The sequence below is a fragment of the Panulirus ornatus genome, chromosome 42 (genome assembly GCF_036320965.1).
Source record: "Panulirus ornatus isolate Po-2019 chromosome 42, ASM3632096v1, whole genome shotgun sequence".
Classification (NCBI taxonomy): Eukaryota; Metazoa; Arthropoda; class Malacostraca; order Decapoda; family Palinuridae; genus Panulirus; species Panulirus ornatus.
Window position 1 is genome coordinate 30,959,568 of NC_092265.1, and position 25,699 is coordinate 30,985,266.

At 41.0% G+C, this 25,699-nt stretch overlaps 1 protein-coding gene and 1 non-coding gene across 2 annotated transcripts; one reads left to right on the top strand and one right to left on the bottom strand.

Moving 5' to 3' along the window:
* The first annotated feature begins 4,111 nt into the window (after positions 1-4,111).
* LOC139762028 (uncharacterized) lies at positions 4,112-8,365 on the top strand. The gene is made up of 3 exons (XM_071686803.1): positions 4,112-4,631; positions 4,783-6,842; positions 7,037-8,365. The coding sequence occupies exons 1-3, from the start codon at positions 4,112-4,114 to the stop codon at positions 8,363-8,365; spliced, it is 3,909 nt and encodes a 1,302-aa protein (XP_071542904.1).
* A 10,038-nt stretch (positions 8,366-18,403) lies between these two features.
* TRNAQ-UUG (transfer RNA glutamine (anticodon UUG)) lies at positions 18,404-18,475 on the bottom strand. Its single transcript has one exon. It is a non-coding gene; the product is annotated as a tRNA-Gln (tRNA).
* Between the last annotated feature and the right edge of the window lie 7,224 nt (positions 18,476-25,699).

A 25,699-nucleotide genomic window follows, 5' to 3' on the forward strand; every position in this document is an offset into this window, starting at 1 on the left:
ATGAAGGTGATGTGTAATAATCGCATGAGTGTTTGCACATGAGTTTCAGGATTCATCATGGCCGGTATCCAGGGTGAGGATTCATAAGCCTGCCTAACTAATCTCATTCTTCCATGTAAGGTACTCCAGTGATCAGGGACTGACGTATCATCCAAGTATGTTGTGTTAAGAGCACGTTAAAGGATGTGAAGTGAACTATCTGAGAATGATTCCTCACAACCTAATTTATACAACGTTATAAATTCCTCTCAAGATGTACAGTTTCGAATGTCATCTGAGTCATAGACAACCCTAGCTTAATTGTTAGGCTGGTTGAAATCAATGAGATTTTTAGCAGCCGATATAAGCGCTCTGTCTCCTGAATCACCATTATGATCAACAATGTCCTCTGCATTTCTGATCCACCGATCAAAATTTGACAGTTTACCATCAAATAACTCGTGTGGTTCCCTAGCTTGTTTTAGTGTGAAAACAGTTTTTTTTTGTGAAGGAATTGATTGTCCCGAGTTATTGTGAGGTGGAGGGGGAGGTGGGTGTGGGTGTCGAAACGTGTGAGAAGGTTTCTGTGGGTCATCTGTGTCACCAGAATCTGTCAAAACAACTTTGTGTGACGTCACCATTTTAGAAGGCAGGTTCCGTTTATAATAAGGGATTCTAGGTAAATTCCTAAGTACATATGAACCTTTACGATTACCGCGTGGAATATCTTCGGACATGTAATACAACCTTACTTAAAGTGTGTAAGTAATAATCCCCACAAAAAATTCAAAATACAATGAACACTATTGTCCTAATCCAAAATACATAATATGAATATTATTTGAAAATACTGTAATGAAATAAAGGCAATAAAAAGGCTGGCATAACTGTATAACATATCAATACAAGACTCTGTATATATGAAAGTAATCATCACCAAAAACAATACCAATGTGTGAAAACATAACTGAAAACTTAGATTAATTTGCTAAACTACAAAGATGAATAATCATATTACCCAAAAGTATATATACGTCTATATTCATAGATTAGGAACTAGTAACACACAAAAAGAGCATACCTCAGAGTGAACCATTTTGGCACATTTCTTATCTGAATGGGAGCTTCGCTTACGAAGGCGTCTTGGGTGTAGCGAGGTGGAGATGTGTGCAGAGTAGCGGCTCGCTGGGTGTAGCGAGGTGGAGACGTGTGCAGAGTAGCGGCTCGCTGGGTGTAGCGAGGTGGAGACGTGTGCAGAGTAGCGGCTGGCTGGGTGTAGCGAGGTGGAGACGTGTGCAGAGTAGCGGCTCGCTGGGTATAGCGAGGTGAAGACGTGTACAGAGTAGCGACTCGCTAGCAGGAAAGTTGAGTGAGCGACAAGGGCTGGACCACGCGATGCTGACGTCTGGGATGTCGCCACGGCTGATGATGACGCGTCTCTGGAGCGGTTGACAAGATGACCTCCACGTTGGTGTTGGCAGGACGGCTGACCTTGCTTGACACGTCTGGATGTGATGACAACACTGCACGGCGGTGGCGCTGTCTTGATGTCCTTGCAAGCGACACAGTGTCAGCAATGCAATAAAGGCGTATCTTCAGTTCATTGAGGTACGGGTGATGGAGCACGTAGCCGGCCGTGGGTTCCGCCCTTAACGTCCACAGGAGGGAGCACCAGGACTGTGTCAGGTAGGCTTGTATGACTGCTGGCAACACCAGACGTAGAAATATGAAGTAGATGTGACGGTCGTGTGTGGTCACGTAGGTTCTTACGTCACTGCCACCATTTGTAAGGTTGAGTTGAGAGGAAGGAAATCATGTCTTCTTCGTCTGTGGTCCTCAATGAAGATCAGGCGGCCTTTGTAGATTTATTACAACAAAACGTGTACGTCCATCTGTAGTACTCTGGGCTATAGTCTTATGACACACTACGACACACTCTAGTGAACAGTGTGACGATGCTGGCCAGTGTGTCTCCTCAGGTCACACTGACAGGGGTTATATGGGAGTCCATCAACGCCCATTCAACAACGTGTTCAAATAACAGATCAGCTCTTACGTGTTCAAACATCCTGATTAACAGTAGCCCGTGGGAACAGTGAGCCCGTGGCAACATGCATCTAACTCTATGTAACTCACAGTAAAATGATAATGACAAATACCTAATGAAAAATTAATGGTAGTGTGCGTGAGTCTTACAACATTAGGGAGCGCTGCTGCTAGGTTATGATCATAGCCTAGCGATAGCGCTCCCGCCTGTTGCACAGGGGTCCCGGGTTTGATCATATCTGTTGGAGGTTTGTATGAATGGAGAGAATGAGTGAGGAAAGATTGACCAAGAGGATATATGTGTCGGAGGTGGAGGGAACGAGGAGAAGAGGGAGACCAAATTGGAGGTGGAAACATGGAGTGAAAAAGATTTTGTGTGATCGGGGCCTGAACATGCAGGAGGGTGAAAGGAGGGCAAGGAATAGAGTGAATTGGAGCGATGTGGTATACCGGGGTTGACGTGCTGTCAGTAGATTGAATCAAGGCATGTGAAGCGTCTGGGGTAAACCATGGAAAGCTGTGTAGGTATGTATATTTGCGTGCGTGGACGTATGTATATACATGTGTATGGGGGGGGGGGGGGTTGGGCCATTTCTTTCGTCTGTTTCCTTGCGCTACCTCGCAAACGCGGGAGACAGCGACAAAGCAAAAAAAAAAAGAAAAAAAAAAAAAATATATATATATATATATATATATATATATATATATATATATATATATATATATATATATATATATATATATATATATATATACTGTCATGTACTCTCCTAAGATCTTCTTTAAGGGTATTGGATTACTAGCAATCGAATAGTCGTTTCCCTGTTGGGGGCGATCATAGCCTCGTAGTTAGCGTTCCCAGCTACCACGCAAATGGTACGGGGTTCGAATCTTTGCATATATGTATATATATATTATCATGTACTCTCCTAACATCTTGTTTAAATTTAAAATCTTATATTATTTTGTCCTCCATACTACGCACCACTGCCTCTCTGCCACATTGGAGCTAGATCGTTCTGCGTTCATTCAAGTCCTTGTTGCTTCGTCTCACTTTGACTGAGACAAGCCGGGCTTCATACCCACTCATATATCAGTGGCGACGCCTTCCACGGCAGTCTCAACCCAGACGGCATCCTGAGGTGTAGTGGCTCTTCCCCGAGGTGTGCTGGTGTGGTAGGGGAGCGTAACGATCTTTTTTATATAAGTTAAGCTGCCTTTGTGGTTAAATGCACTTATGGTTGTATCAACATAGTTTTATGTTGTGTGCTAGGAAATTGCTTTTTCATTTGATTTGTGGTTAATTAGTTATTATACTTGCTGTTACTTCTATGTTTGATTAATAATACTGATCATTATCAACCTGGGCTCATTCTACACCTGTAATTTTTCACAATCATTTATGACGCGTCTTCTCCTCGCAGTATAACCTACACAACAGTGCTCTATATCGACCATCACCTTCATTACTGTGAGAGCTAGATTCGTTATATGGGGGCCTGTCTGGGAGGTTTGTTATTTAATAAGTTTCCTTGTGCTCACCACATAGACTTGTTAACCGTCCTTATATTAGATTGATTTAGTTCCGTGGGAAGGTAACTCTGAATCTAGTTATAACTTTTGGTTATTTCTCGAGTGTATAACTGCCTTGTACCTGGCCAGTGCATAGCTAGTTAGCTTTCCTACATAATTAATGGTATAGCCTGTTCCTGCTACGTCCCACATGTGTTCATACCTAAGAGATCTACACTGACTCCCATAAATCGTCGTACAGAGACTCTCACTCATTCATAATCTGAGCCAGCGAAGCTCATTTCTCTCACTTTAATTTACACTCGTTTGTAACTTGACCAGTCTCAAACTTTTAATAGATACTCCGTATAGTTTTGGTAATTCCAGTGCGTATGTATGGGAAATACGTTACTACCTTAACTACACACTGGCTCGTTACAAGTTGAAAGTGTCTACCTACGGTTTTCATACTATTTACTAGCTCGGGAGGTATTTGGTGTGATTACCAACATTTCTCGCTTAATTTTATATATCCATTCCTATTGTCCTTTAGCCTATTTTTGCCTTGTTCACCATGACTGACTTTGACCCCGTAAGGTTTGTAAGTAACCATTCAGTTGAGGAACTTGATTCAGATAATATAACTAAGGATAATCTTAAGTTTATTGCCACTACATTTCGAGTGCCATTCACTCGTAGTACAATTAAGGATGAACTTAAGTCTAACATTGAAGCCTACTTAAGGGCTACAGATTTTACTACCCATCATTGCACATCAACTCCTGACCTACAGACTACTCTTGACATTGAGACTGTTAAACTCCAAGCTTTGCAAGTTAAACTACAGACTGAACTCGCTGAACGTGAATCCATGAGACTGAAGCACGAACACGAGCTAAAGGTCTTACAGCTGAAACAAAGCATCCCAGATACAGAAGCTCTTGTCAAGTTTGATGTTGCCAAGCATGTCAAGCTTCTCCCTATTTTCTCAGAGGAGAATCCAGAAGCCTTCTTTAGACAATTTGAAACAACAGCAGAACACTTCAAATGGCCCAAGGAGCACTGGGTCTGGCTCCTAAAGCCCAAGCTTGTGGGTAAGGCAGTTGATGTGTGTGATGGGATTCATGATATTACTAACTAAGAGGAGATAAAAAGAGGCAATTTTGGCTACGTATTCTATTACAACTGAAGGTTACAGACAGGCTTTTAGGAACCCAACTAAAACTCAAACTCAAACCTATTCAGAATTTGCTGCTGAGAAACTTAGATCATTTAATAATTGGATTAAATCGGCTAGTGTACATACATTTGAAGGCCTGGTCAACTTGCTTATTCTTGAAGAGTTTAAGAGAAAGGTTCCGTACTACATAATGGTGCATATAACCAACAGGGAGGAAACAGATTACTTAAAGGCAGCTAAGCTCGCTGACGTCTCCCTTATCCATCGTCCACAACAGGGAGAAGGGAAAACTACCCCTTCTACTGTAAGGTCACATGCAGGTTCCACACACGCTAAACATGTTTCTGGACAGGGTCAACTAGGTGAGAAATATGCTCAGGTCTGTAGGTCCTGTAAGAAAGGACACCATATAAAGGATTGTCCTGATCCTAGGTGTAAGGTATCTAAGGGCACAACCGCCACTTCGACAACCTTCACGAAACCTGTGGCAACCATCAACCTACAGGATTCTCCAACATCAATCGACCTCTTTCAACCATTCCGCTCCCCTGGCACTGTGTCTCTAGGCCCTGGCAAGCAACAACACCCTGTACAGATCATCAGAGACACTGCATCGGCCCAGTCTCTGATCCACAAAGCATCTCTCCCTGATATTGAATCTAACCTAACGGGTGAGAAGGTCTATCTCAAATTGGTCAACGCCAGCACTCCAGTACACTTTGTCAAAATAAAGCTTGACTGTGAGGCGGTGAAAGGTACAGTAACTGTAGGAGTAGTTGATACTCCTCTACCTATACCTGACGCCACCTTCCTTCTTGGTAACGACCTAGCCGGCAGTCTGGTCGTCCCTGCACTAACCATTCGAGACACTCCACTGCCCTATAGCCCTACTGAAGACATTGAGAAGGAGCAGCCAACCCTGTTCCCCATCTGTGCCGTCACACGCTCTCAACATCGACGGACCGTGGACGAGGAGGATCCTACACCACCTCTCTTTCCTAAGCCCTGCAATGAAGGTTTTACTACTTGTGGTCTGGATGTACCTCCTTTAAACAAGCTGATATCCGAGCACAAACTAGAGGAGGCCCAGCGACAGGACCCAACCCTGACGAAGTTACACCAGGAGGTCCTGCCGAAAGAAGATATCCTCGACACACCTGCCTTCTACTACCAAGACAACATCCTTATGAGGTTCTATAGTTCCCCTAAGCTCTCTGATGAAGATACATGGGCCGAGACGCATCAAGTGGTAGTTCCACAGTGTATAAGGCAGCCTCTTATGAAAATCGCACATGAAGGTTTTAGTGGTCACTTAGGAATCAATAAAACCTACCTCAAACTACTTAATGATTTCTATTGGCCTGGTATGAAGAAGGATATAGTTTCATTTAACAGTTCTTGCTTAACTTGTCAGATTGTAGGGAAACCTAATCAATCAATTCCATCATATCCATTGCAACCCATTCCAGTTCCTTCAGAACCCTTTCAAAAGATTATTATTGACATAGTTGGTCCTTTGCCAAAGTCTAAGAAGGGAAATCAGTATATACTTACAGTACTTGGCCCTACATCTAGATATCCAGAGGCTTTTCCTCTAAAGACTATCTCTGCCAAAAATGTAGCTAATAAATTAATCCACATGTTCACTACTTTCGGTATCCCTCAGGAGGTACGAAGTGACCGTGGCACCAACTTCACCAGCGATCTCTTCAAAGATGTGCTTCAGGAGCTAGGTATCAAACAGACCCTGTCCACAGCACATCACCCGCAGAGTCAAGGTGCCCTTGAGAGGCACCATCAAACCCTCAAATCAATGATACGCAAGTACTGTCATGAGAGGAATCAGGATTGGGATGAAGGGTTACCCTTTCTCTTATTTGCTGTTCGAGAATCTCCACACGAGTCACTTGGTTGTTCACCTTTTGAGCTCGTCTTTGGTAGACAAGTCAGAGGACCTCTTAAAGTGGTTAAAGATGAGCTCATTAGTCATAAAGTTCCACTGAAATCTTTCATAACCTACTTGCAACAACTGAAAGATAACCTTGATAAGATACGTAAATTTGCTAGGGATAATATGAAGATTTCACAACATACTATGAAATCTGTATTTGATGTTAAAGCTAAAGTCAGAAACTTTCAGGAAGGAGATAAAGTTCTAGCTTACTTCCCAATTACTGGTTCTCCTCTGTCAGCAAGTATCACGGTCCTTACACAATAAAATCTAAAGTCCATGATTACAATTACATAATAAGTACTCCTGGTCGTCGTAAAGCAACACAATTTGTCCATGTTAACCTTCTGAAACCTTTCCTATCACAGGATCCTGCACGTGACCAGATAGGATTGCCATGCAATGTAATGGGCTCACAGGTAGATAACACTCTTGATACTTCTGACACAACTAACAATTGGAAAGGACATTCAAACTCTGACATACTACAAGACTTGTCTAAATTTCTTGCACATTTGCAACCTGAACAAGTCAGAGAAGTCTCAAGTGTGCTCTTAAGTCATTCTAGTGTGATATCAGACACGCCAGGCCATTGCACAATTATGTCTCATGATGTTGTACTAATTCCTGGAACAAACCCTATCAGCCAGCCACCATACAGAATACCACATCAAAAGAGAGGGCAGATGAAGAAAGAGGTGGACTACCTACTAGACAACAACCTGGCTGTACCTAGCTGTTCACCTTGGGCATCTCCCTGCTTGCTCGTTCCTAAGGAGGACGGACAGCTTCGCCTGTGCACAGACTACCGTCGACTCAACAGTGTCACCCAGTCAGACGCCTATCCATTGCCCCGCATCGATGATCTGATTGATATGGTGGGACAGTCCAAGTATATTTCAAAGATAGATCTGAATAAAGGGTTTTATCAGATTCCATTAACTGAAAATGCTCAAACTGTCTCGGCATTTATAACACCATTTGAGTTATATGAGTACAGAGTAATGCCGTTTGGTAAGCGTAACAGCCCAGGGACATTCCAGCGTACGATGAATTTTCTGTTCCAAGATCTGGACAAAGTTGAAGTATACTTCGATGACATAACTGTTTACTCAGACACTTGGTATAATCATATGCACAGACTGTCAGCTGTTCTCCGGAAACTCCAGGACGCTCACCTCACCATCAAGCCGGCCAAATCAACTTTCTGCAGCGCCCAGGTCACCTACCTGGGACATGAGGTAGGAAAAGGAAATGTTCGACCTAAGTCTGCCAACGTAAGCACTATCCTCTCCTACCCAACGCCAGATACTAAGAAGAGTTTGATGCGCTTCCTTGGTATGGCGGGTTTCTACCGCCGCTACTGCCCAAACTTCTCTTCTGTGGTTGCCCCTCTCACACGTCTAACGAGTGGGAAGGTGACATTTAAGTGGACGGAGGAATGCCAGGAAGCCTTCAACCACTTGAAAACCTATTTGTCTCATGCACCCGTCCTGATGGCCCCTAACTTCGCTCAACCCTTCGTTCTTCAAACAGACGCAAGCGATGTAGCCGTTGGAGCAGTCTTACTACGAGAGACGAACGGAGTAATGCATCCAATAGCATATCACTCCGCAAAATCTAACAAGCAACAAATTCTCCAATCAACGCTTGCTGAGATGGTCGCTCTTCTTGCAACTGTACAACCTCCAGATTAAACACATCAAAGGATCTGAAAACAGGATAACGGACGCTTTATCACAAGTTTAAGTCTCAGTCAGTACATCTCTGCATATACATTTTTTTAACTTTCCCTTCAGAAAAGTTCTCTTTCGGGGGAGGTGTCATGTACTCTCTTAAGATCTTGTTTAAGGGTATTGGATTACTAGCAATCGAATAGTCGTTTCCCTGTTGGGGGCGATCATAGCCTCGTAGTTAGCGTTCCCAGCTACCACGCAAATGGTACGGGGTTCGAATCTTTGCATATATATATATTATCATGTACTCTCCTAACATCTTGTTTAAATTCAAAATCTTATATTATTTTGTCCTCCATACTACGCACCACTGCCTCTCTGCCACATTGGAGCTAGATCGTTCTGCGTTCATTCAAGTCCTTGTTGCTTCGTCTCACTTTGACTGAGACAAGCCGGGCTTCATACTCACTCCTTATATATCAGTGCCGATGCCTTCCACGGCAGTCTCAACCCAGACGGCATCCTGAGGTGTAGTGGCTCTTCCCCGAGGTGTGCTGGTGTGGTAGGGGAGCGTAACGATCTTTTTTATATAAGTTAAGCTGCCTTTGTGGTTAAATGCACTTATGGTTGTATCAACATAGTTTTATGTTGTGTGCTGGGAAATTGCTTTTTCATTTGATTTGTGGTTAATTAGTTATTATACTTGCTGTTACTTCTATGTTTGATTAATAATACTGATCATTATCAACCTGGGCTCATTCTACACCTATAATTTTTCACAATCATTTATGACGCGTCTTCTCCTCGCAGTATAACCTACACAATAGTGCTCTATATCGACCATCACCTTCATTACTGTGAGAGCTAGATTCGTTATGATATATATATATATATATATATATATATATATATATATATATATATATATATATATATATATATATATATATATATATATATATATATATATATATATACTATCCCTGGGGATAGGGGAGAAAGAATACTTCCCACGTATTCCCTGCGTGTCGTAGAAAGCGACTAAAAGGGAAGGTAGCGGAGGGGCTGGAAATCTTCCCCTGTCATTTTTTTTTTCCCAAAGGAAGGAAAATGATCATCTTGGAATGTTCTTGTTCCTTAGCAATATATGTATACTACCCAAATTGGTCTTATAGTGAAGTTACTTTCTCTATTGATGATAGCAGATAGTGATAAAGTGAGTAGGAGATGAAGTATTTTGAAGGTTTCTTCAATGTACTTGATGATACAGAGCGCCAGATGCAGGGTCTTTAGGTTCGGCTGGTGTGCCAAGTGACATAGTCAGGGAGAGTGCTTTGGTGAAAGAGAGGGTGATGAAAGCCTTGCGAAAGATGAAATTCGGCAAGGCGGCGGGTGAAGATAATGATGTATTACACCTAAGGGTATAATGCAGATAACTGTATTACAGATATGGATATAGTGAAGATAATGGTGTATTAAAGCCGAGGGTATAGTGAGTGAAGATAACAGTGTATTTGATATAAGGGTATAGTGAAGACAACAAATGTATCAGAGCTATGGGCATACTGAAGATAACGGTGTATTAGAGCTACGGGTACAGCTGAAGCCTTGTCCGCGGCCTAGGCTTCAGCTGCAGCCTCGGCTTCGACGGCAACCTTGACTTCAGCGGCAGCCTTGGTTTCAGCAGCAGGCTTGGTTGTCTGCCGCAGCCCTTGCTTCAGCGGCAGCCTTCACTTCAACTGTAGCCTTGGCTTCGGATGCAGCCTTTGCTTCAGCGGCAGCCTTGGCTTGAGCATCATAAAAGCATCATAATTATAAACCCAGAATATATCATCCTCTGGATATATGAAATAAAATCCAACGGAAAATAACTAGGTTAAAACAGGATTCATTCAGCATTTAAGAAAATATATACTTTCACTCTCCTCATCTCCTGTCATCATTTCTTATGTTTACTTCCAACAAATGTCTTGTATATCATATGAAAATTCGTTATAGGTATTAGGTGAATATTGTCCAGCGACGCGTTGTATAACTCTCTGTTGTCAAAGTTCACCGGTGGAGTAGATCATATATTACAAAGCTGTGTCTCTCCACACAGATGTTACACGTCCCAGGTTAAGATATTTCCTTGATATGGCGTTTATCTAACATAGATATGTCTTCTATAAAGATCTGTAAACACGTTCTCCTGCGGGTCGATACCTAACGCTTTCGTATTAATCATTTGTAAGTGACCAAGCATTACAAAGCTGTGTCACTTCCCACACTCGGTTTCATTAATTATTCAAACTATATTTGTTTCATCATTGATTTGATCCTTACAATAGATATTTATGTTTGTAATTTTCTTGATCATATCATTAGTCAGTTGAAGTGCACAATACGCTTGTCAACCTGGGTAGTCTACTGTTTTGGTCATGAGATATTATTCACAAGGTGTAACAGGACTCCATCCGTCAGCTGTGTCACCACCAGTGACAAGTCATCCTTAGCAAGGCTGTGTCATCCTCAAAGGACGGAGAGAAATAGTACAGTCTCGTCGGAAATGTTCTTGCTTAAAGATGTCTACCTTCCCCTGCTCCTGTGTAGAGTGCAGCAGCCACGAAGGTGTAGGAGCGCCATCAAAGGTGTGCTGGTGATGTGTGGTAATAATAATACTACTGTTCACACCATCAACAACAACCATTTCTCAGGTTTGTCTGGCCTACTTGTCGTCGCTGCACGTAACTCTGTCATTGCATATGTCTTCCTTGAACGTACATCTTCCTATATTTCACTGTCCCAACTATTTAGACAATAATATGTTGAAAGGATTGTTAGGTGACTTTAAAGTGAAACATATAAAGGATTAGTGACCTAATGACCTTTCATAGGTCGCTGCTCGTTGGACTCCACCATTCGTCGTACGAACAGGGTGAGAGCGTGTACGGTCTCAGAATCATCTTGAACCCCTGGGAAAACTGTTCAAGAATATTCGATTGATGGTTATAACATGACCTTTACCGCAGGTATGACCCTTGCAATCAATAGGGATGAAAACCTTACTTACATGGGCCAAATATTTAGTGAGCGTGTGTATGACCTTAACCTGGCAGTTGATGAGCCACAAGCCCAAATAACCAACCAACCTGGCGATTATTTTAGATGTCTTGCTTGAGTGACAATGTAGCACCTGGGTTGAGCCCAAGGACTTGTTACCCTCCTCCTTTCAGTCTGTTTTTCTATCTCTTCTTCACAACACTCCCGAGAACCATCCAGCAAACTCCACCACACGCCCCTTCCTGCCAAACCCTTCCCTCTACGTCGTCAGTAATCAAGACAGACATTCATAGTTTTATATGCAGCTACCTGCTGGACCTGGACGATCATTTTATGTTAACTTATGATTCACATTCTGGCTTCATGACCACAAGCTGATAGCCCTTAAATCCAACAACATATATACATCCTGTTATACAACTGATGTTACTGTCTGACGTATGTATGGTGCGGCTTGATGACCTTACCTGCTGAAGGTCATTAAGTCAAAAATGTTATCATGTTGCAAATATCGTGATTTGTATGTTTTGTTGTGTGGCACAGTTTCTGGTGTAGATATCTTTAATAACCTTTACCGGTTACTATCCAGTATAGTGAACGATAGACAGACTTACGTGTTACAGACTCCGTATGATAAACACCTGACGAATCTCGAAAATACAAATTATTTGTCGGGTAAGATCAGAGAACGAGTCGTCCAGTGGCAGAACATAAACCTACAACATGTAACAACAACAACAACAACAACAACAACAACAACAAACAACTGTTATGTGAAGATCTAGTTATTCAAAGTGAGATGATCACAAGGAAGTTAGAGATATAGAAGAGTAGGAGTGAGGCATAACCTGGAGGCCCACCGTGGCTGGTGCTATATAGAGCAGTGAGGGATAACACCATATCTTAACCCCTGGTGATGTGTGAGCTTATAAACACTGGTGGTATTTATGGCGGCCACCAGGAAGTAATGTTCACCAGGTATTGCTCTGCTCTACACTGATCCAACAACTACAAGGATAATGTTGTTATAACCTTCTTGATCATGCTGGTTATAGAAGCATTATAGATACATGTTGGAGACACAAGGATAATGTTGTTATAACCTTCTTGATCGTGCCGGTTATAGAAGCATTATAGATACATGTTGGAGACACAAGGATAATGTTGTTATAACCTCTTGATCATGCCGGTTATAGAAGCATTATAGATACATGTTGGTGACACAAGGATAATGTTATCATAACCTTCTTGATCATGCTGGTTATAGAAGCATTATAGATACATGTTGGAGACACAAGGATAATGTTGTTATAACCTTCTTGATCGTGCTGGTTATAGAAGCATTATAGATACATGTTGGTGACACAAGGATAATGTTGTTATAACCTTCTTGATCATGCTGGTTATAGAAGCATTATAGGTACATGTTGGTGACACAAGGATAATGTTGTTATAACCTTCTTGATCATGCTGGTTATAGAAGTATTATAGATACATGTTGGTGACACAAGGATAATGTTGTTATAACCTCTTGATCATGCTGGTTATAGAAGCATTATAGATACATGTTGGTGACACAAGGATAATGTTGTTATAACCTTCTTGATCATGCTGGTTATAGAAGTATTATAGATACATGTTGGTGACACAAGGATAATGTTGTTATAACCTTCTTGATCGTGCTGGTTATAGAAGCATTATAGATACAAGTTGGTGACACAAGGATAATGTTGTTATAACCTTCTTGATCATGCTGGTTATAGAAGCATTATAGATACATGTTGGTGACACAAGGATAATGTTGTTATAACCTTCTTGATCATGCTGGTTATAGAAGCATTATAGATACATGTTGGTGACACAAGGATAATGTTGTTATAACCTTCTTGATCATGCTGGTTATAGAAGCATTATAGATACATGTTGATGACACATCATAATGATGGTCTCGTCTGGTGTCCACATAACCACAGTACTTTACTACAGTACATACAGTAATATCAGTCGTAACAACAATATGTATGTAGTCGTGATTACCGTAACATGTGAGTGGCAAGATTGGATGACCTACGTAACAGTATCAGACTTCATCATTCTCAATAGTTTAGGTGGATCACTTAATATTTGACGTTGCTTCGTGTTTTATCAGATGATAAAATGATGGTTGGCCTAATGACCTTCACAAGTCAATGGTTATTAAATCCAACACAGCAACCAACCACTCAGGATGACCAGGAGGGAGCCACCTGGTGCAGACCAAGTGTACCAGCCTGGTGGAGAGGATCAACTGTTCCACCTCAGGATAAGAGCTGCTCAAGTTCTGTAGTGAGGGACACTCCAAGTGGCATGTGAAACTACCAGTCTTAGTTATAAACTACCGCCCGGCTGGCCGGTGGGTGGCTGTGGCCAACATGAACCCAGGGGCTACACACACCGACAACCGCCCCCACTGACCTGACCACCACCATTGTGACCTGACCACGTGTGGCATGTAGCTCATCCTTGGACAACATTAATCAAATACCTAGACAGAATTTTTATGTTAGATAAGACATTTCTTGATAGTAAACATAAGAAATGATGACGAAAGATAAGGGACGCTATTAGAGGCATTTTGTTAAAATATGAAATACTCTTACTCAAACTAGCTCCCTGTACTGTATTTTCTTTTACAGACCCAGAGGAAAATATATTCTGTGGTTAATCGATATAAATGTTTATTTTTAACAGGTTATCTATTTCTGATAGTATTTCACTGATTCAGGTTTAAAGACCTTAGTTCTAAACAACCATTATAATGCAACACAATACATATATATCATAAACAAATCATTTATCACAATAACCATTGTGTTTGTACCAGATTCTTTACGTCCTCAATCACGTTTGTTAATATATAAGGAATTTTTCCGCCACATTTCAATACATAACATATATCTACACGTGTGGAAATATATGTATATGTTTTTAAAAATTTTTCTTTGGCTTTTATAATTAAGGTGTAAGATATCCATCTGAAGAAAATACTAGATAATATTATAGGCTATGTGTGTGTGTGTGTGTGTGTGTGTGTGTGTGTGTGTGTGTGTGTGTGTGTGTGTGTGTGTGTGTGCGTGTGAGTGCACACAGGAGTGAAAACGTATTTACACTTACAAGGATAAAAGACGGGGCAACACGAGTGTACAAATCCTTCCTCAAAAGACTCACGTGATAATGATTAAAGTAGTATTCACACACACACACACACACAAACACACACACACACAGACACACACACACACACACACACACACACACACACACACACACACACACACATGCACAAACACACACACACACACACACAAAGCGGCACTTTCAATTTTTGATGTAGATTGATTTCCTATCTTACTTTCGTCTACGGAATTCTACATCTTCAGTTCAGCACACCATTGTGGTAATGAAGGGAAAATCACCACATTTACAACCCGAGTGCACGTAGCTTATCCCACCTCGTTAGAGAGAAAACTTGCCTGCATTTGAATCAATGAACGGGAACAGAGAAGACAAAGTTTTATTATACATTTATTATACAACTATATAATTTGTATTATATACATTACCACATTTCTTGCACTTTCCATCACAAATTTGCTGAGGTCATAACCTTGTACTTACCATTACCTTACAACCTTAAGGATGGTGGTCTACAACACCTCTAGATTGATGGAGAAAACGAAAAGTTTCGTTTTACTATTAAGACCACAGAAATGCGGTAATTCCACTTCACTACCACTAACTACTAGTTATTTGACTTGATGATTTTCACGGCTAAGATTTTCATCCTCTGAGCAAAGCCATACAATAATCGTCCTTATCTACTCTGAGCATTGGATATCCTCCTGATGATCAAGATTGCTGTTTTGGTTGTCCGTTTCCCTTGTTACTGTTGCGTCTCACTGCACACCTTACATGAGTGCCTTCCACAGTATTAGGGACAGCTGCTGGGCCTCACTGTAGCTACTTCTGGGACGGTTGCCAATCTTCCTCGTATTCCCTCATGACCACAGCGCCAAACCGACTCCCGCCATCAGGCCGAGACGCACAAACATTTCTGACAAAATTGAGACAACCGCTTTCGCGTCAGTTTTGACACCAAGTGAATTTATACGACAATTACGTTCAAGATGCTTGGTTTTTCGTTCATGGATTGAACAGAAGCAACCAACGATGGTTGCTACTGCCCAGTCCATGAAGTCCCCCCCACCACGGAAAGGTAACCAAGCTTCGGGGGGGATGGGTGTTTACCCTGACGCCAACGGAGAAACTCAATATTAGTGCAGAGATCTTTTCCTCGGTAAATCAAGTGTAGCCGGACTCCGCCCTCATGAGGTTACTGCACGACAGCAAAGATCATCCTTTGGTAGGCTGTGCTATAGGGAGCACAGCTCCGTCAAAGATCTCACTCCATAAGTGAACTTATATAGATTCCTTTTTTAACATTTTGTCTTGTCTATAAGGAACTCATCAGTTCTTCTCCAGTGAAAGCAAAAAATCATCGAGAAATTCATTTGTCTTCTCAATATCAGGATCTTGTGGCTCTGTGTGGGGGCCGGGGCTGGTGGGCTGTGTGTCTGGCTGTGTCTGGAGAGCAGGGCTGGTGGTCTCTGTGACTGGTTGTGTCTGGGAAGCGGGGCTGGTGGTCTCTGTGACTTGCTGTGTCTGGGAAGCGGGGCTGGTGGTCTCTGTGACTTGCTGTGTCTGGGAAGCGGGGCTGGTGGTCTCTGTGGCTGGCTGTGTCTGGAGATCAGGGGAAGTCTTGGGCATAAATTTCAATATACTGTGAGCGATATCGTCTCTCAACCGATCCTCTCGATCTTCTCTTGCACGGCCTTCATGATACGTTTGGGCGGCTTTCTCCATTTTCTTTGCATTTCAGTTGGTGATCCTGCGCCATCGAGCCACATGATACCAGAATAGTATCGTTCCTGTTTCCCAACGGGTCCAATCTTGGTGTCACACATGATACCGAGTGAACCCAAATGGCGGCCGATGTTTACGTTGGAAGCCACGGGCTCGTTATGTATCTTGCAGTAACTTTCATACCGTTGCTGCAGCTCTTTCCTGCTGATAAGGTACCGCTTCATAGTAATAGTCTTTCCCTTCATTTGAACGAAGGTATTCATGAAACTAACAAAGGAAGCCTTTCCTTCGTAATCCCGTTTGTAGTAACAGAAAGCCATTGAAGACTTGGATTGGGTCAGGCGAAGTTACACAGACTAACAAGATAGTCCTATAATCAATGATCCTGTATCAGCACTGAACTCGAAATACGTCAGAGCGACAATTTCAACCCAGGGCTGGAGTGCCAGTTGATGATATTCTCACGTCTTGCTCAACCAAGTAACCTCGGTTAGACCTTGTTTATATTTAAATATAGTAAAGCTAATATAGTGAAGCTTGATGATTCTATTTATATGTAAGTTGCAATGTAGTTTGTATATATATATATATATATATATATATATATATATATATATATATATATATATATTTTTTTTTTTTTTTTTTTTCAATAATGGATGGAACTTGGCTCCTAAGGTGATTTTGTTGTTGGAGTGGGACCTCCAGCCATTCTGTCTACCTTTTCCCTTTCTAGACATGTGGTGGTGCAGTGGGTAGTGTGGCAACCTTCGTCTTCATCTTTTTGGGTGCAGGCTTGCAAACCTCGTGGAGTAGTTGTGGGGTTTGCTTCTTTGCTGCACCCGACATAGCCATCTGGGCGTAGCTATCTACCCGGGCTGGTGGGTCAGCCAGCATAGCTACACGCACACTCGGTACCTGGGCTGGTGGACGAGCAGCCTTCCTTTCTTCCATGGCTACAGTCTGCCTAACGACCTGGGGTTGTGGAGCAGCCATCCTTACTACCACCCAGGTTGGTTGGGCAGCCTTCTTTCGTTTCTTTGCTACACCCTTCTGGTTGGGCTGGTTGGGCAACCTTCTTTTTCCTCTTCTTCGATACAACCTGCCAACCGAATTCGTCTGCTGGTGGGTCCGTTTCTTTCATGGATACAACCTCTGTAGCCACTTGGGCTGGCCGGTCAACCTTCGGTTGTAGGTAAAAGTATATATATAGAATAATGTGGTTATCATCAGCAGCCAGAGGCCATTCCTCCCTCCTTGCCTGCAGAGTTCTTGATTTTCTGGAAAGTTCTACGAGATTCTGGTAAGATAAATACCATTGAGAGGACGTTGTTAGGGGACAGTCAGGTTCAGTTTAGAGTTGGTTGTGGGATGGTTCTTTTACTGTGTCGTATCAGCCAGATGGGTATTTCTTTTCACAATTTTCGTTAAAGTTTCTGTTTTCTAGAGGCATAATCTAGAACACTATTTTCCATATGTTTATCCTTTTTCTTGTTATAGTTTCATTATCATCATTAGTTTTGTTATTGTTGATGTTCAGATATTTCATGTTATGTTTGTGATTCCCGTGGAAGCGTCTGACATCTTGCTAGAAGACTTTCTGGTCACAATATTTCTGCACTGGGGAGTTGATCGTATTCTTTTATTGCAGGTTTTGTTATTATCTTGCTTTACATTAAGGTCTACTGGAGGTTTTCCCAATGCTGGTTGAACATATGTCCAGCAACAGGAGATGGCGTAAGATACAGTATTGATGAAACTTATCTATCTATATACCTATCTAAATATTGCTCTATCAATCTATCAATCTAACTATGTATTTATCTATCTATCTATTTATCTATCTTTATCTGAAAGTCAACAATAATAAAATCATTGATATATGAAGTATAACAACGTCCTGTAAATGGCAATTATCTCACCAGAATCTTCTAGAACCTTCCAGAAAACTATGAACTCTGCAGGCAAGGAGGGAGGAATTGTCTCCGGCTATTGATAAAACCATATTATTCCATATATATGTTTATATATACATATTTATGTATATATATGAAAGTATATATAACTTACAGGATAATGCGGCCATCATCAGTATCGAAGAAAACTGAAAAGATGAGGTCCCACCGAGATTCGAACTCGGATTGCTGGATCCAAAGTCCAGAGTGCTAACCCTTACACCATGGGACCTGATAAGAAAAGATGTGATTTCATCTAAATGTTTTACATATAATCAACCAGAGGCCATTCCTCCCTCCCTGCCTGCAGGGTTCAAGGTTTTCTAGAAGGTTCTCGAAGATTCTGGTAAGATCATTACCTTTGAGAGGTCGTCGTTAGGTGACAGTCAGGTTCACTCTATGGTTGGTGTTTGTAGTTGGTTGTCCGAGGATGTTGTTATACTTGATCAATTTTGTAATTGTTGACTTTCAGGTAGGAAGTACTCATTTACGATGCATCCTTGTACTCACAACAAACTTATGAGTCACTTCAAGATTTATCTTCACTACAACTTTATCTTCACTACACCATTAAGGTTGAAGTCAATGGTCACATTCACTACAATCTCAACACGACTGGTCTTATACCTAACCCATATTATCACTACATCCATGTACATGTATTTCTTGCAGAATAACGCAGATATCAATGATTTCTGTGAAAATTGACATATACAGACTTACGTATCTATCGATCTATCTAATATCTGTTTTATACCTATCTATCTACCGATCTATCTATCTATCTATCTTTCTAAATCAGAAAGTCAACAACAATATCATTAATGATACGTATAACTACGTCCTCTCAATGGCAGTTCCTACCCAGAATCTTCGAGAACCTTCTAGAAAACCTTGAACCCTGCAGGCAGGGAGGGAGGAATGGCCTCTGGTTGATTATATGTAAAACATTTAGATGAAATCACATCTGTTCTTATCAGGTTCCATGGTGTAAGGGTTAGCACTCTGGACTCTAGATCCAGCAATCCGAGTTCGAATCTCGGTGGGACCTCACCTTTTCAGTTTTCTTACAAACTGATGATGGAATTGAGCCATATAGTTGACCTTCGATGGACATATATTTCTTACGGGCCACCATTTTATCTAAGTATGAAGATCTCACGGCAGAGAGGAAACGTGTGATATTCAAAATCAAAAGCCGCAATTGCCCTCATGGTAATGGTCGACATGTTTGCAGACAGATGACACAGACATGTGAGAAGTTAGACAAATATGGACGTTCCTGGTTGCTGTATAGCCTAGGTTTATTATCACTTGTAATGAAGGAGAAATGTTGCACATTATTCCACACCTTTTTATTTAGGCTAGGCTAGGCTAGATGACTAGGGTCCATAACGTAACAGAGCTGGGAAATGCATCATATCGGATCTGTATTTGTGCAAAATGGCGCAAGTTTGTGGAAGTGATTTACGCAATGCCGGAGAGAATCCACCTCCACCAGAAATAATGTCTCAGACCATACAATATCTGCTGTTGGACGAGCAGGGCACATTAGACCAATTTATTCCTGTAGTTTACTGCTGTTCCCAAACACGCAGCAAGACATTCGTAAAAGCGTTAAACTGAACTTTTCCATCGGTTTTCATATCTTTAATTACTTACACCAGTTCCAACAGATGGAAAAAATCATTTGAAAAATCAGAAATTATTTGCCTATAAAAAGCATTTTGATCGATCGTACCAAATATTCAATTATTTCTTTACCCAACAAAATATTCAGTCACTCCTATATCCGACATTTTTCCTGCTGGCTGGTGCCTTTAAAGTCATATGGTAATTTACCGCAATTAGATTATAGATACATTCATCTATATGGAATGGCTCAGCGTGAAGAAACATACATATTTTCACTAAATCCTCCTCTTCACTACACTCCCATCTTCACTACATAGTTCTAACACAACATCTTGACTACACCATCGTATGACCACATTCTCATATTATTGTGATCTTATCTTCACCACAGCCTCGGCAAAATTGATGTTTTCTTTACACATCAGGGTAGATGGCCATCTTTATGATGACAGAGAACACACATAACATATTAAACCACTTATCTTTAGTCACTTTCATCTAATTTCTGCTGATAAAAACGAATTATAATGACAATCCTTGTGTTCTGTGACGGGACATTTTACGGGTGAAGGAACTGTTGTGAGGCACATGTATCAAACTATTGAGAAATAAACTTAACTGAATTAAAGTGTTGACTTCACTATATTAGACTTCACTATAGTAAGCTATGCTAGGATATGATCAGTTCCCAGGTTATATAAGGGAGGGAGCCGGGACCGAGAGTATCATTTGAGCTGTGACTTCTGTCGAGTGAACATCTCTGCTCCGCCTTGCAAGCTCCCTCAACCTTTCCTCGAACACTTCAACATAATAATGTTCACCAAGGAGGTAGGACGATTCTCCTTTGTCCAGGTGATGGAATTTGAATATGTCCATGTATTTGACATGGGCTATGGCTGTGTGGACATGGAAGTGGAATACCCAGATGTGGAAGTGATGGATGGAGTGGAATTTGGCTGTGTGGATATGGAGGTGGAATACCCAGACGTTGAAGAGATGGATGGAGTGGAATTGGTGGAGTACCCGGACGTGGAAGTCATGGATGGAGTGGAATTTGGCTGTGTGGATATGCAGGTGGAATACCCAGAAGTGGAATTGGAAGAAATGGAATATGGGTGAAGCTGGTATGAACGCCATATGGATTTGGTGAAGGTTGACCTCGTAATGTGTTGACGTAAAATAGGTCAACCACTGTGACCATGTGGCGGGGAGGGCCACATCCACCAACCACGAAGCGAGCCCCACCACGGAGAAGTATCCTGGCTGCATCCACGTACGAGAACCACCGCGGGATTGCCATCATCCAGTACTCCTGCTATGCCTCCTACAAGAAGGCACTTCTTGCCAACGTGACACCACTCTCCGTCAACGGTCGCTGTGCAAAAGTGACACCTCACCGTCCCACTGATGCTGACCAAGTGACCTCGCCCACTCAAGTGGCACTGCAGCCCACACGCCCTACCAGACCCACCATCCCTGAGGAAATGCAGCCCACCCCACTTGTCAGGCCCACCTTCAGGGAGACATGGCAGGTCTCAAGACCTGTTAGGCCCACTATTCAAGACCGACTTGGTCCCCCAACACATGTCAGGCCCAGCGTTCTAGACCGACTGGTACCAATAACACATGACATGTCCTACGTTACAGACCGACTGCACTCCGCACCTCGTACGGGCGTTAAAAGGCGTGTCCAGATGACACACGCTCCCCGTGCCAAAAGATTCAGTTTGTGAGGAACCGGAGTTCTTTCTTCCTGCTGGTGCTGCAGGAGAACACGGCCCTAGAGTGGACACTGGAGGTGTGTTTGTGTTTGTGTTTGGGTTATCACTGAGGAACCAACACCAAGACAACTTTAGTTTCGCCCCGTCAAGGATTACGTTAATCTAGCGGAAGTCTGGCTTTCTCCCAGTAGTGGATGGCACATAATATCTACGTAGGGACGTTGAAAAACAAAGAAAGAAAAAAAATGGGAACATTATCCCGCCCAAAAAAAATACATAAATTCACCGGGATAATTTCCTTCGTCTTCAAAGAAAAAATGAAACTCTTCCGACGCCACCGTGCCTTCCATAAAGCAACCCTCAAAGAAATCACTTTCTACACAATGCGCAAGGATTCGGTTAGCCAATCTTCATATGGCTGGGGCTATTGTTCCCTCTGATTGATGCATTTTTCAAGATTAAGGAAAGTTGTAATGAAAATATTGTATTGAGTTTCTCCGTTGGCGTCAGGGTAAACACCCATCCCCCCCGAAGCTTGGTTACCTTTCCGTGGTGGGGGGGACTTCATGGATTGGGCAGTAGCAACCATCGTTGGTTGCTTCTGTTCAATCCATGAACGAAAAACCAAGCATTTTGAGCGTAATTGTCGTATAAATTCACTTGGTGTCAAAACTGACGCGAAAGCTGTTGTCTCAATTTTGTCAGAAATGTTTGTGCGTTTCGGCCTGATGGCGGGAGTCGGTTTGGCGCTGTGGTCATGAGGGAATACGAGGAAGATTGGCAACCGTCCCAGAAGTAGCTACAGTGAGGCCCAGCAGCTGTCCCTAATACTGTGGAAGGCTCTCATGTAAGGTGTGCAGTGAGACGCACCAGTAACAAGGGAAACGGACAACCAAAACAGCAATCTTGATCATCAGGAGGCTATCCAATGCTCAGAGTAGATAAGGACGATTATTGTATGGCTTCGCTCAGAGGATGAAAATCTTAGTATACAAGCTAGGCTTTTAAAGTGTCTCAAATCTATGGAGTATAAACAAAAATCTATGAAAATATTTCTTATAATATAGTAACCTGTAATGAGGTTAGTGATTTTGTATATTTTATGCAACCTACTTTAACAAAGTTGATCAGGGAATTGGCCAGATATATATATATATATATATATATATATATATATATATATATATATATATATATATATATATATATATATATATATATATCATCTTGGTGTATGGGAAGGCCATATGGGAGACGGAGAGAGAGAGGCAGGAGTAGGAGAGAAATGATCAAACCTTCCCGCTTGTTCATAGTTGCTGCCTGAAATTTGTCTTCTGATAGTTCTACAGTTTTTGTTTGTGTTTGTTATACTAATTATTAACATAAGAAAATTGTAATGTAATGATTAAAGAAAATTATAGTAATTGTAATTTAGAATTGTTATAGGTCAAGATTTGTACGTGAAGCGGAAGACCAAAATATGGTACGGGTCAGCCATTCGTGAGTGTAAGCGACAGCTATTGATAGTTACTGGCTTTAATTTATGATCATTTATGATATCTATTTTTTACTTTTGTGTTAGCTGTTTTAAGTATTTGTTTTGTTTGCAGACTAAAACTTCTCCTATATGTTATTGTTTCTTGGGAAATTCTAGTTAATCGAGACGTTCATAAAGAATTATTTTTGGTCAGTTTGTTTTGTTTGAACAGACATGCATGGTGGTAAGGGACAGAATAAAAGTTACGGTTTGTTTATATTTGTTATTATTAATTAGTACTTTTCTTTTCATTTCTAACATTAACTGTTTAAAGTGTTTGTGTTGTATTTAGACAAAGTTCTTTTTCAAATCTTATTGATTACCACATGAAAGCTAGGCTCTATAAGTGTCAAGTAAACAATATGTGATATTTTGAGTTAAGTCGAGGTGCTATTTATCACTGGCGTTTAGGTATTTGGGACCCTTGGGGATAGATTTGCCAAGATTATCACGGCCAAATTGACTGGATGGCAACCTAGGAGCTAGGCAGAATTGGATTTCATAAAAACCCTAAACAGTCGGTGGTTCCTGGGGCCTACCCTCCATCCTCTTGTAACTACGCTGCTGATTACCATTTTGTTCTTTATGTTCTTCAGAGGAACAAGACACTTCTGCATCTCTGTAAAGTTAAGGACTCATTGAAAATAATTCTTCAGATATTATCTGCAGTAAAAGGTAAAGCTGACAAGTTATTTTGCTCTTCTTCATAATGGGTCTCCACTGATGTTTTCCTTTAATGTTTAGCCTACTTAAATTTTCCATTCGTACTTATATATTTGGATGGTGTACGCAGACTGTAATTTGAAAGGAATGGCCTCGCTAAGCCCCAAGATGTCCCTGTATAAGCGAATACTCTCACTGTGAAGTAACAATGTCGTACAAGATGTAAAACAATTCCAAAGCTTTTCTCTTTTCCTCACGTTTCCACATTAAAGTATTTAGTTGAGCTAGTTTGTTTTTCCTTGAAACTGCATGAAATATTCATATGTGTGTAACTATGATTATTCCATTGATAATTTTATTTCATGGATTTCCCATGTTTTATGATGATGTCTATCATCTTGTGTTTAATTATTTCATTCTGGTACCAGTTTTCACAACGTATTTTGTACTTTTGATTCTTATATTTGGACTCCAGTTTATTCTTGCATTATGGCTTCACCAGTCTAGTGACAACAAAATTGGCTGTAATATTACTAATCCATGTAAACTGTTTCATTGTTTATCTTTGCTATGTACTGTACACCTCCAGTTGGCTTTTTTTTGTACCTTGCATCAAACCAATAATTTTCATATGTATTCCTCTCAGTGTTATTGTTTACCAGTAAATTAGTTTATGTACATGTTTGGAGTCAGTTTTGTGTTTAAGGTTATTACAATTTTAGTACAATTTGCCCTGGATATTTTAGTGTTGTGTTTTCCATGTCTTATCTTCATCTTCTATGTTAGAGGCTATTTTTGTTTCTTATTTGATATATTATATATGGAGAGTCTTCCTACGATCATGATATTATGTTTGTATTAAACCATGTTCCCAGCTCCCTTACCGACTGCCACTGTGGTGTTGTGTGTTTTAGTTATCAGTTTTGCTTCTTGTATTAGACCATCGTTGGAATATTCATTTAATCCCATATTTCTACTCCTTGTATATTTCGACATGAAGGATATTATGTGGGAAATCTATACGGTCATAAACTTAAAGAAAAAATTTTTTCCTTTAGTAAGCTTAACATTATTATCTTTCCTTTAATGAGCTTAGCAATATCTTTTTCCCCTTTGGTGTGACTGACAATATTTTTTTCCCTTTACCACTGCTCTTACTACGTCTCTTCAGAAAACTAGTATAAAAATGGTATTTTCACTTTCAAAGTTATGTAATGACATAACGACTAAAAGATCTGATAACATACCAACCTCTTTAAAGCTAACAGGTGATCAATTTGAGACCTCTCATTCACTGGTGTAAAGTTAATTTTTGTGCAGTGTGTTATTTAAGGTTATACTCAGGCATCTGAAGAATTCACACATATGTGTTAACTACAGGGAAGTAATGGCCAGGTCATCTAACTACTAATTCCAGCTTATGACATGTGTTCATAGTGCCAATTATATCAAAAAGCACTACTACAATTTGTTCTTTAACTACAGTCATTGGTATCACCTCCACTGTACATCACTGTCATCCACTGGAGACTACTCAGAACACTGGACGTACAGCAGCCATTCAGAAAATAACTTACAACACTCCGTCACAAACACCTTCACCTCGAGCACAAATTTCCAATAAACAGCATTACAGAATGCGCATTTTCAGTCTTCACAAATAGATCATTCTACGCCACAGAACTCCAATGACAAACTAAAGACTTTGCAGTTCAGTGCTAGTAATGATAAGAACAAATACACAGAAATTCTCAGCTAATTAAGAGAATGCAGTACCCTTGTAGAACTCATCTAAGAAGATAGTCTCGCATCCAGATCTCACAGCTGTAAGAAATAACAGACAAGGAGTAGGTACTCATAACACTTATTCACCAAACCATAATTTTCTCCACAACTGACA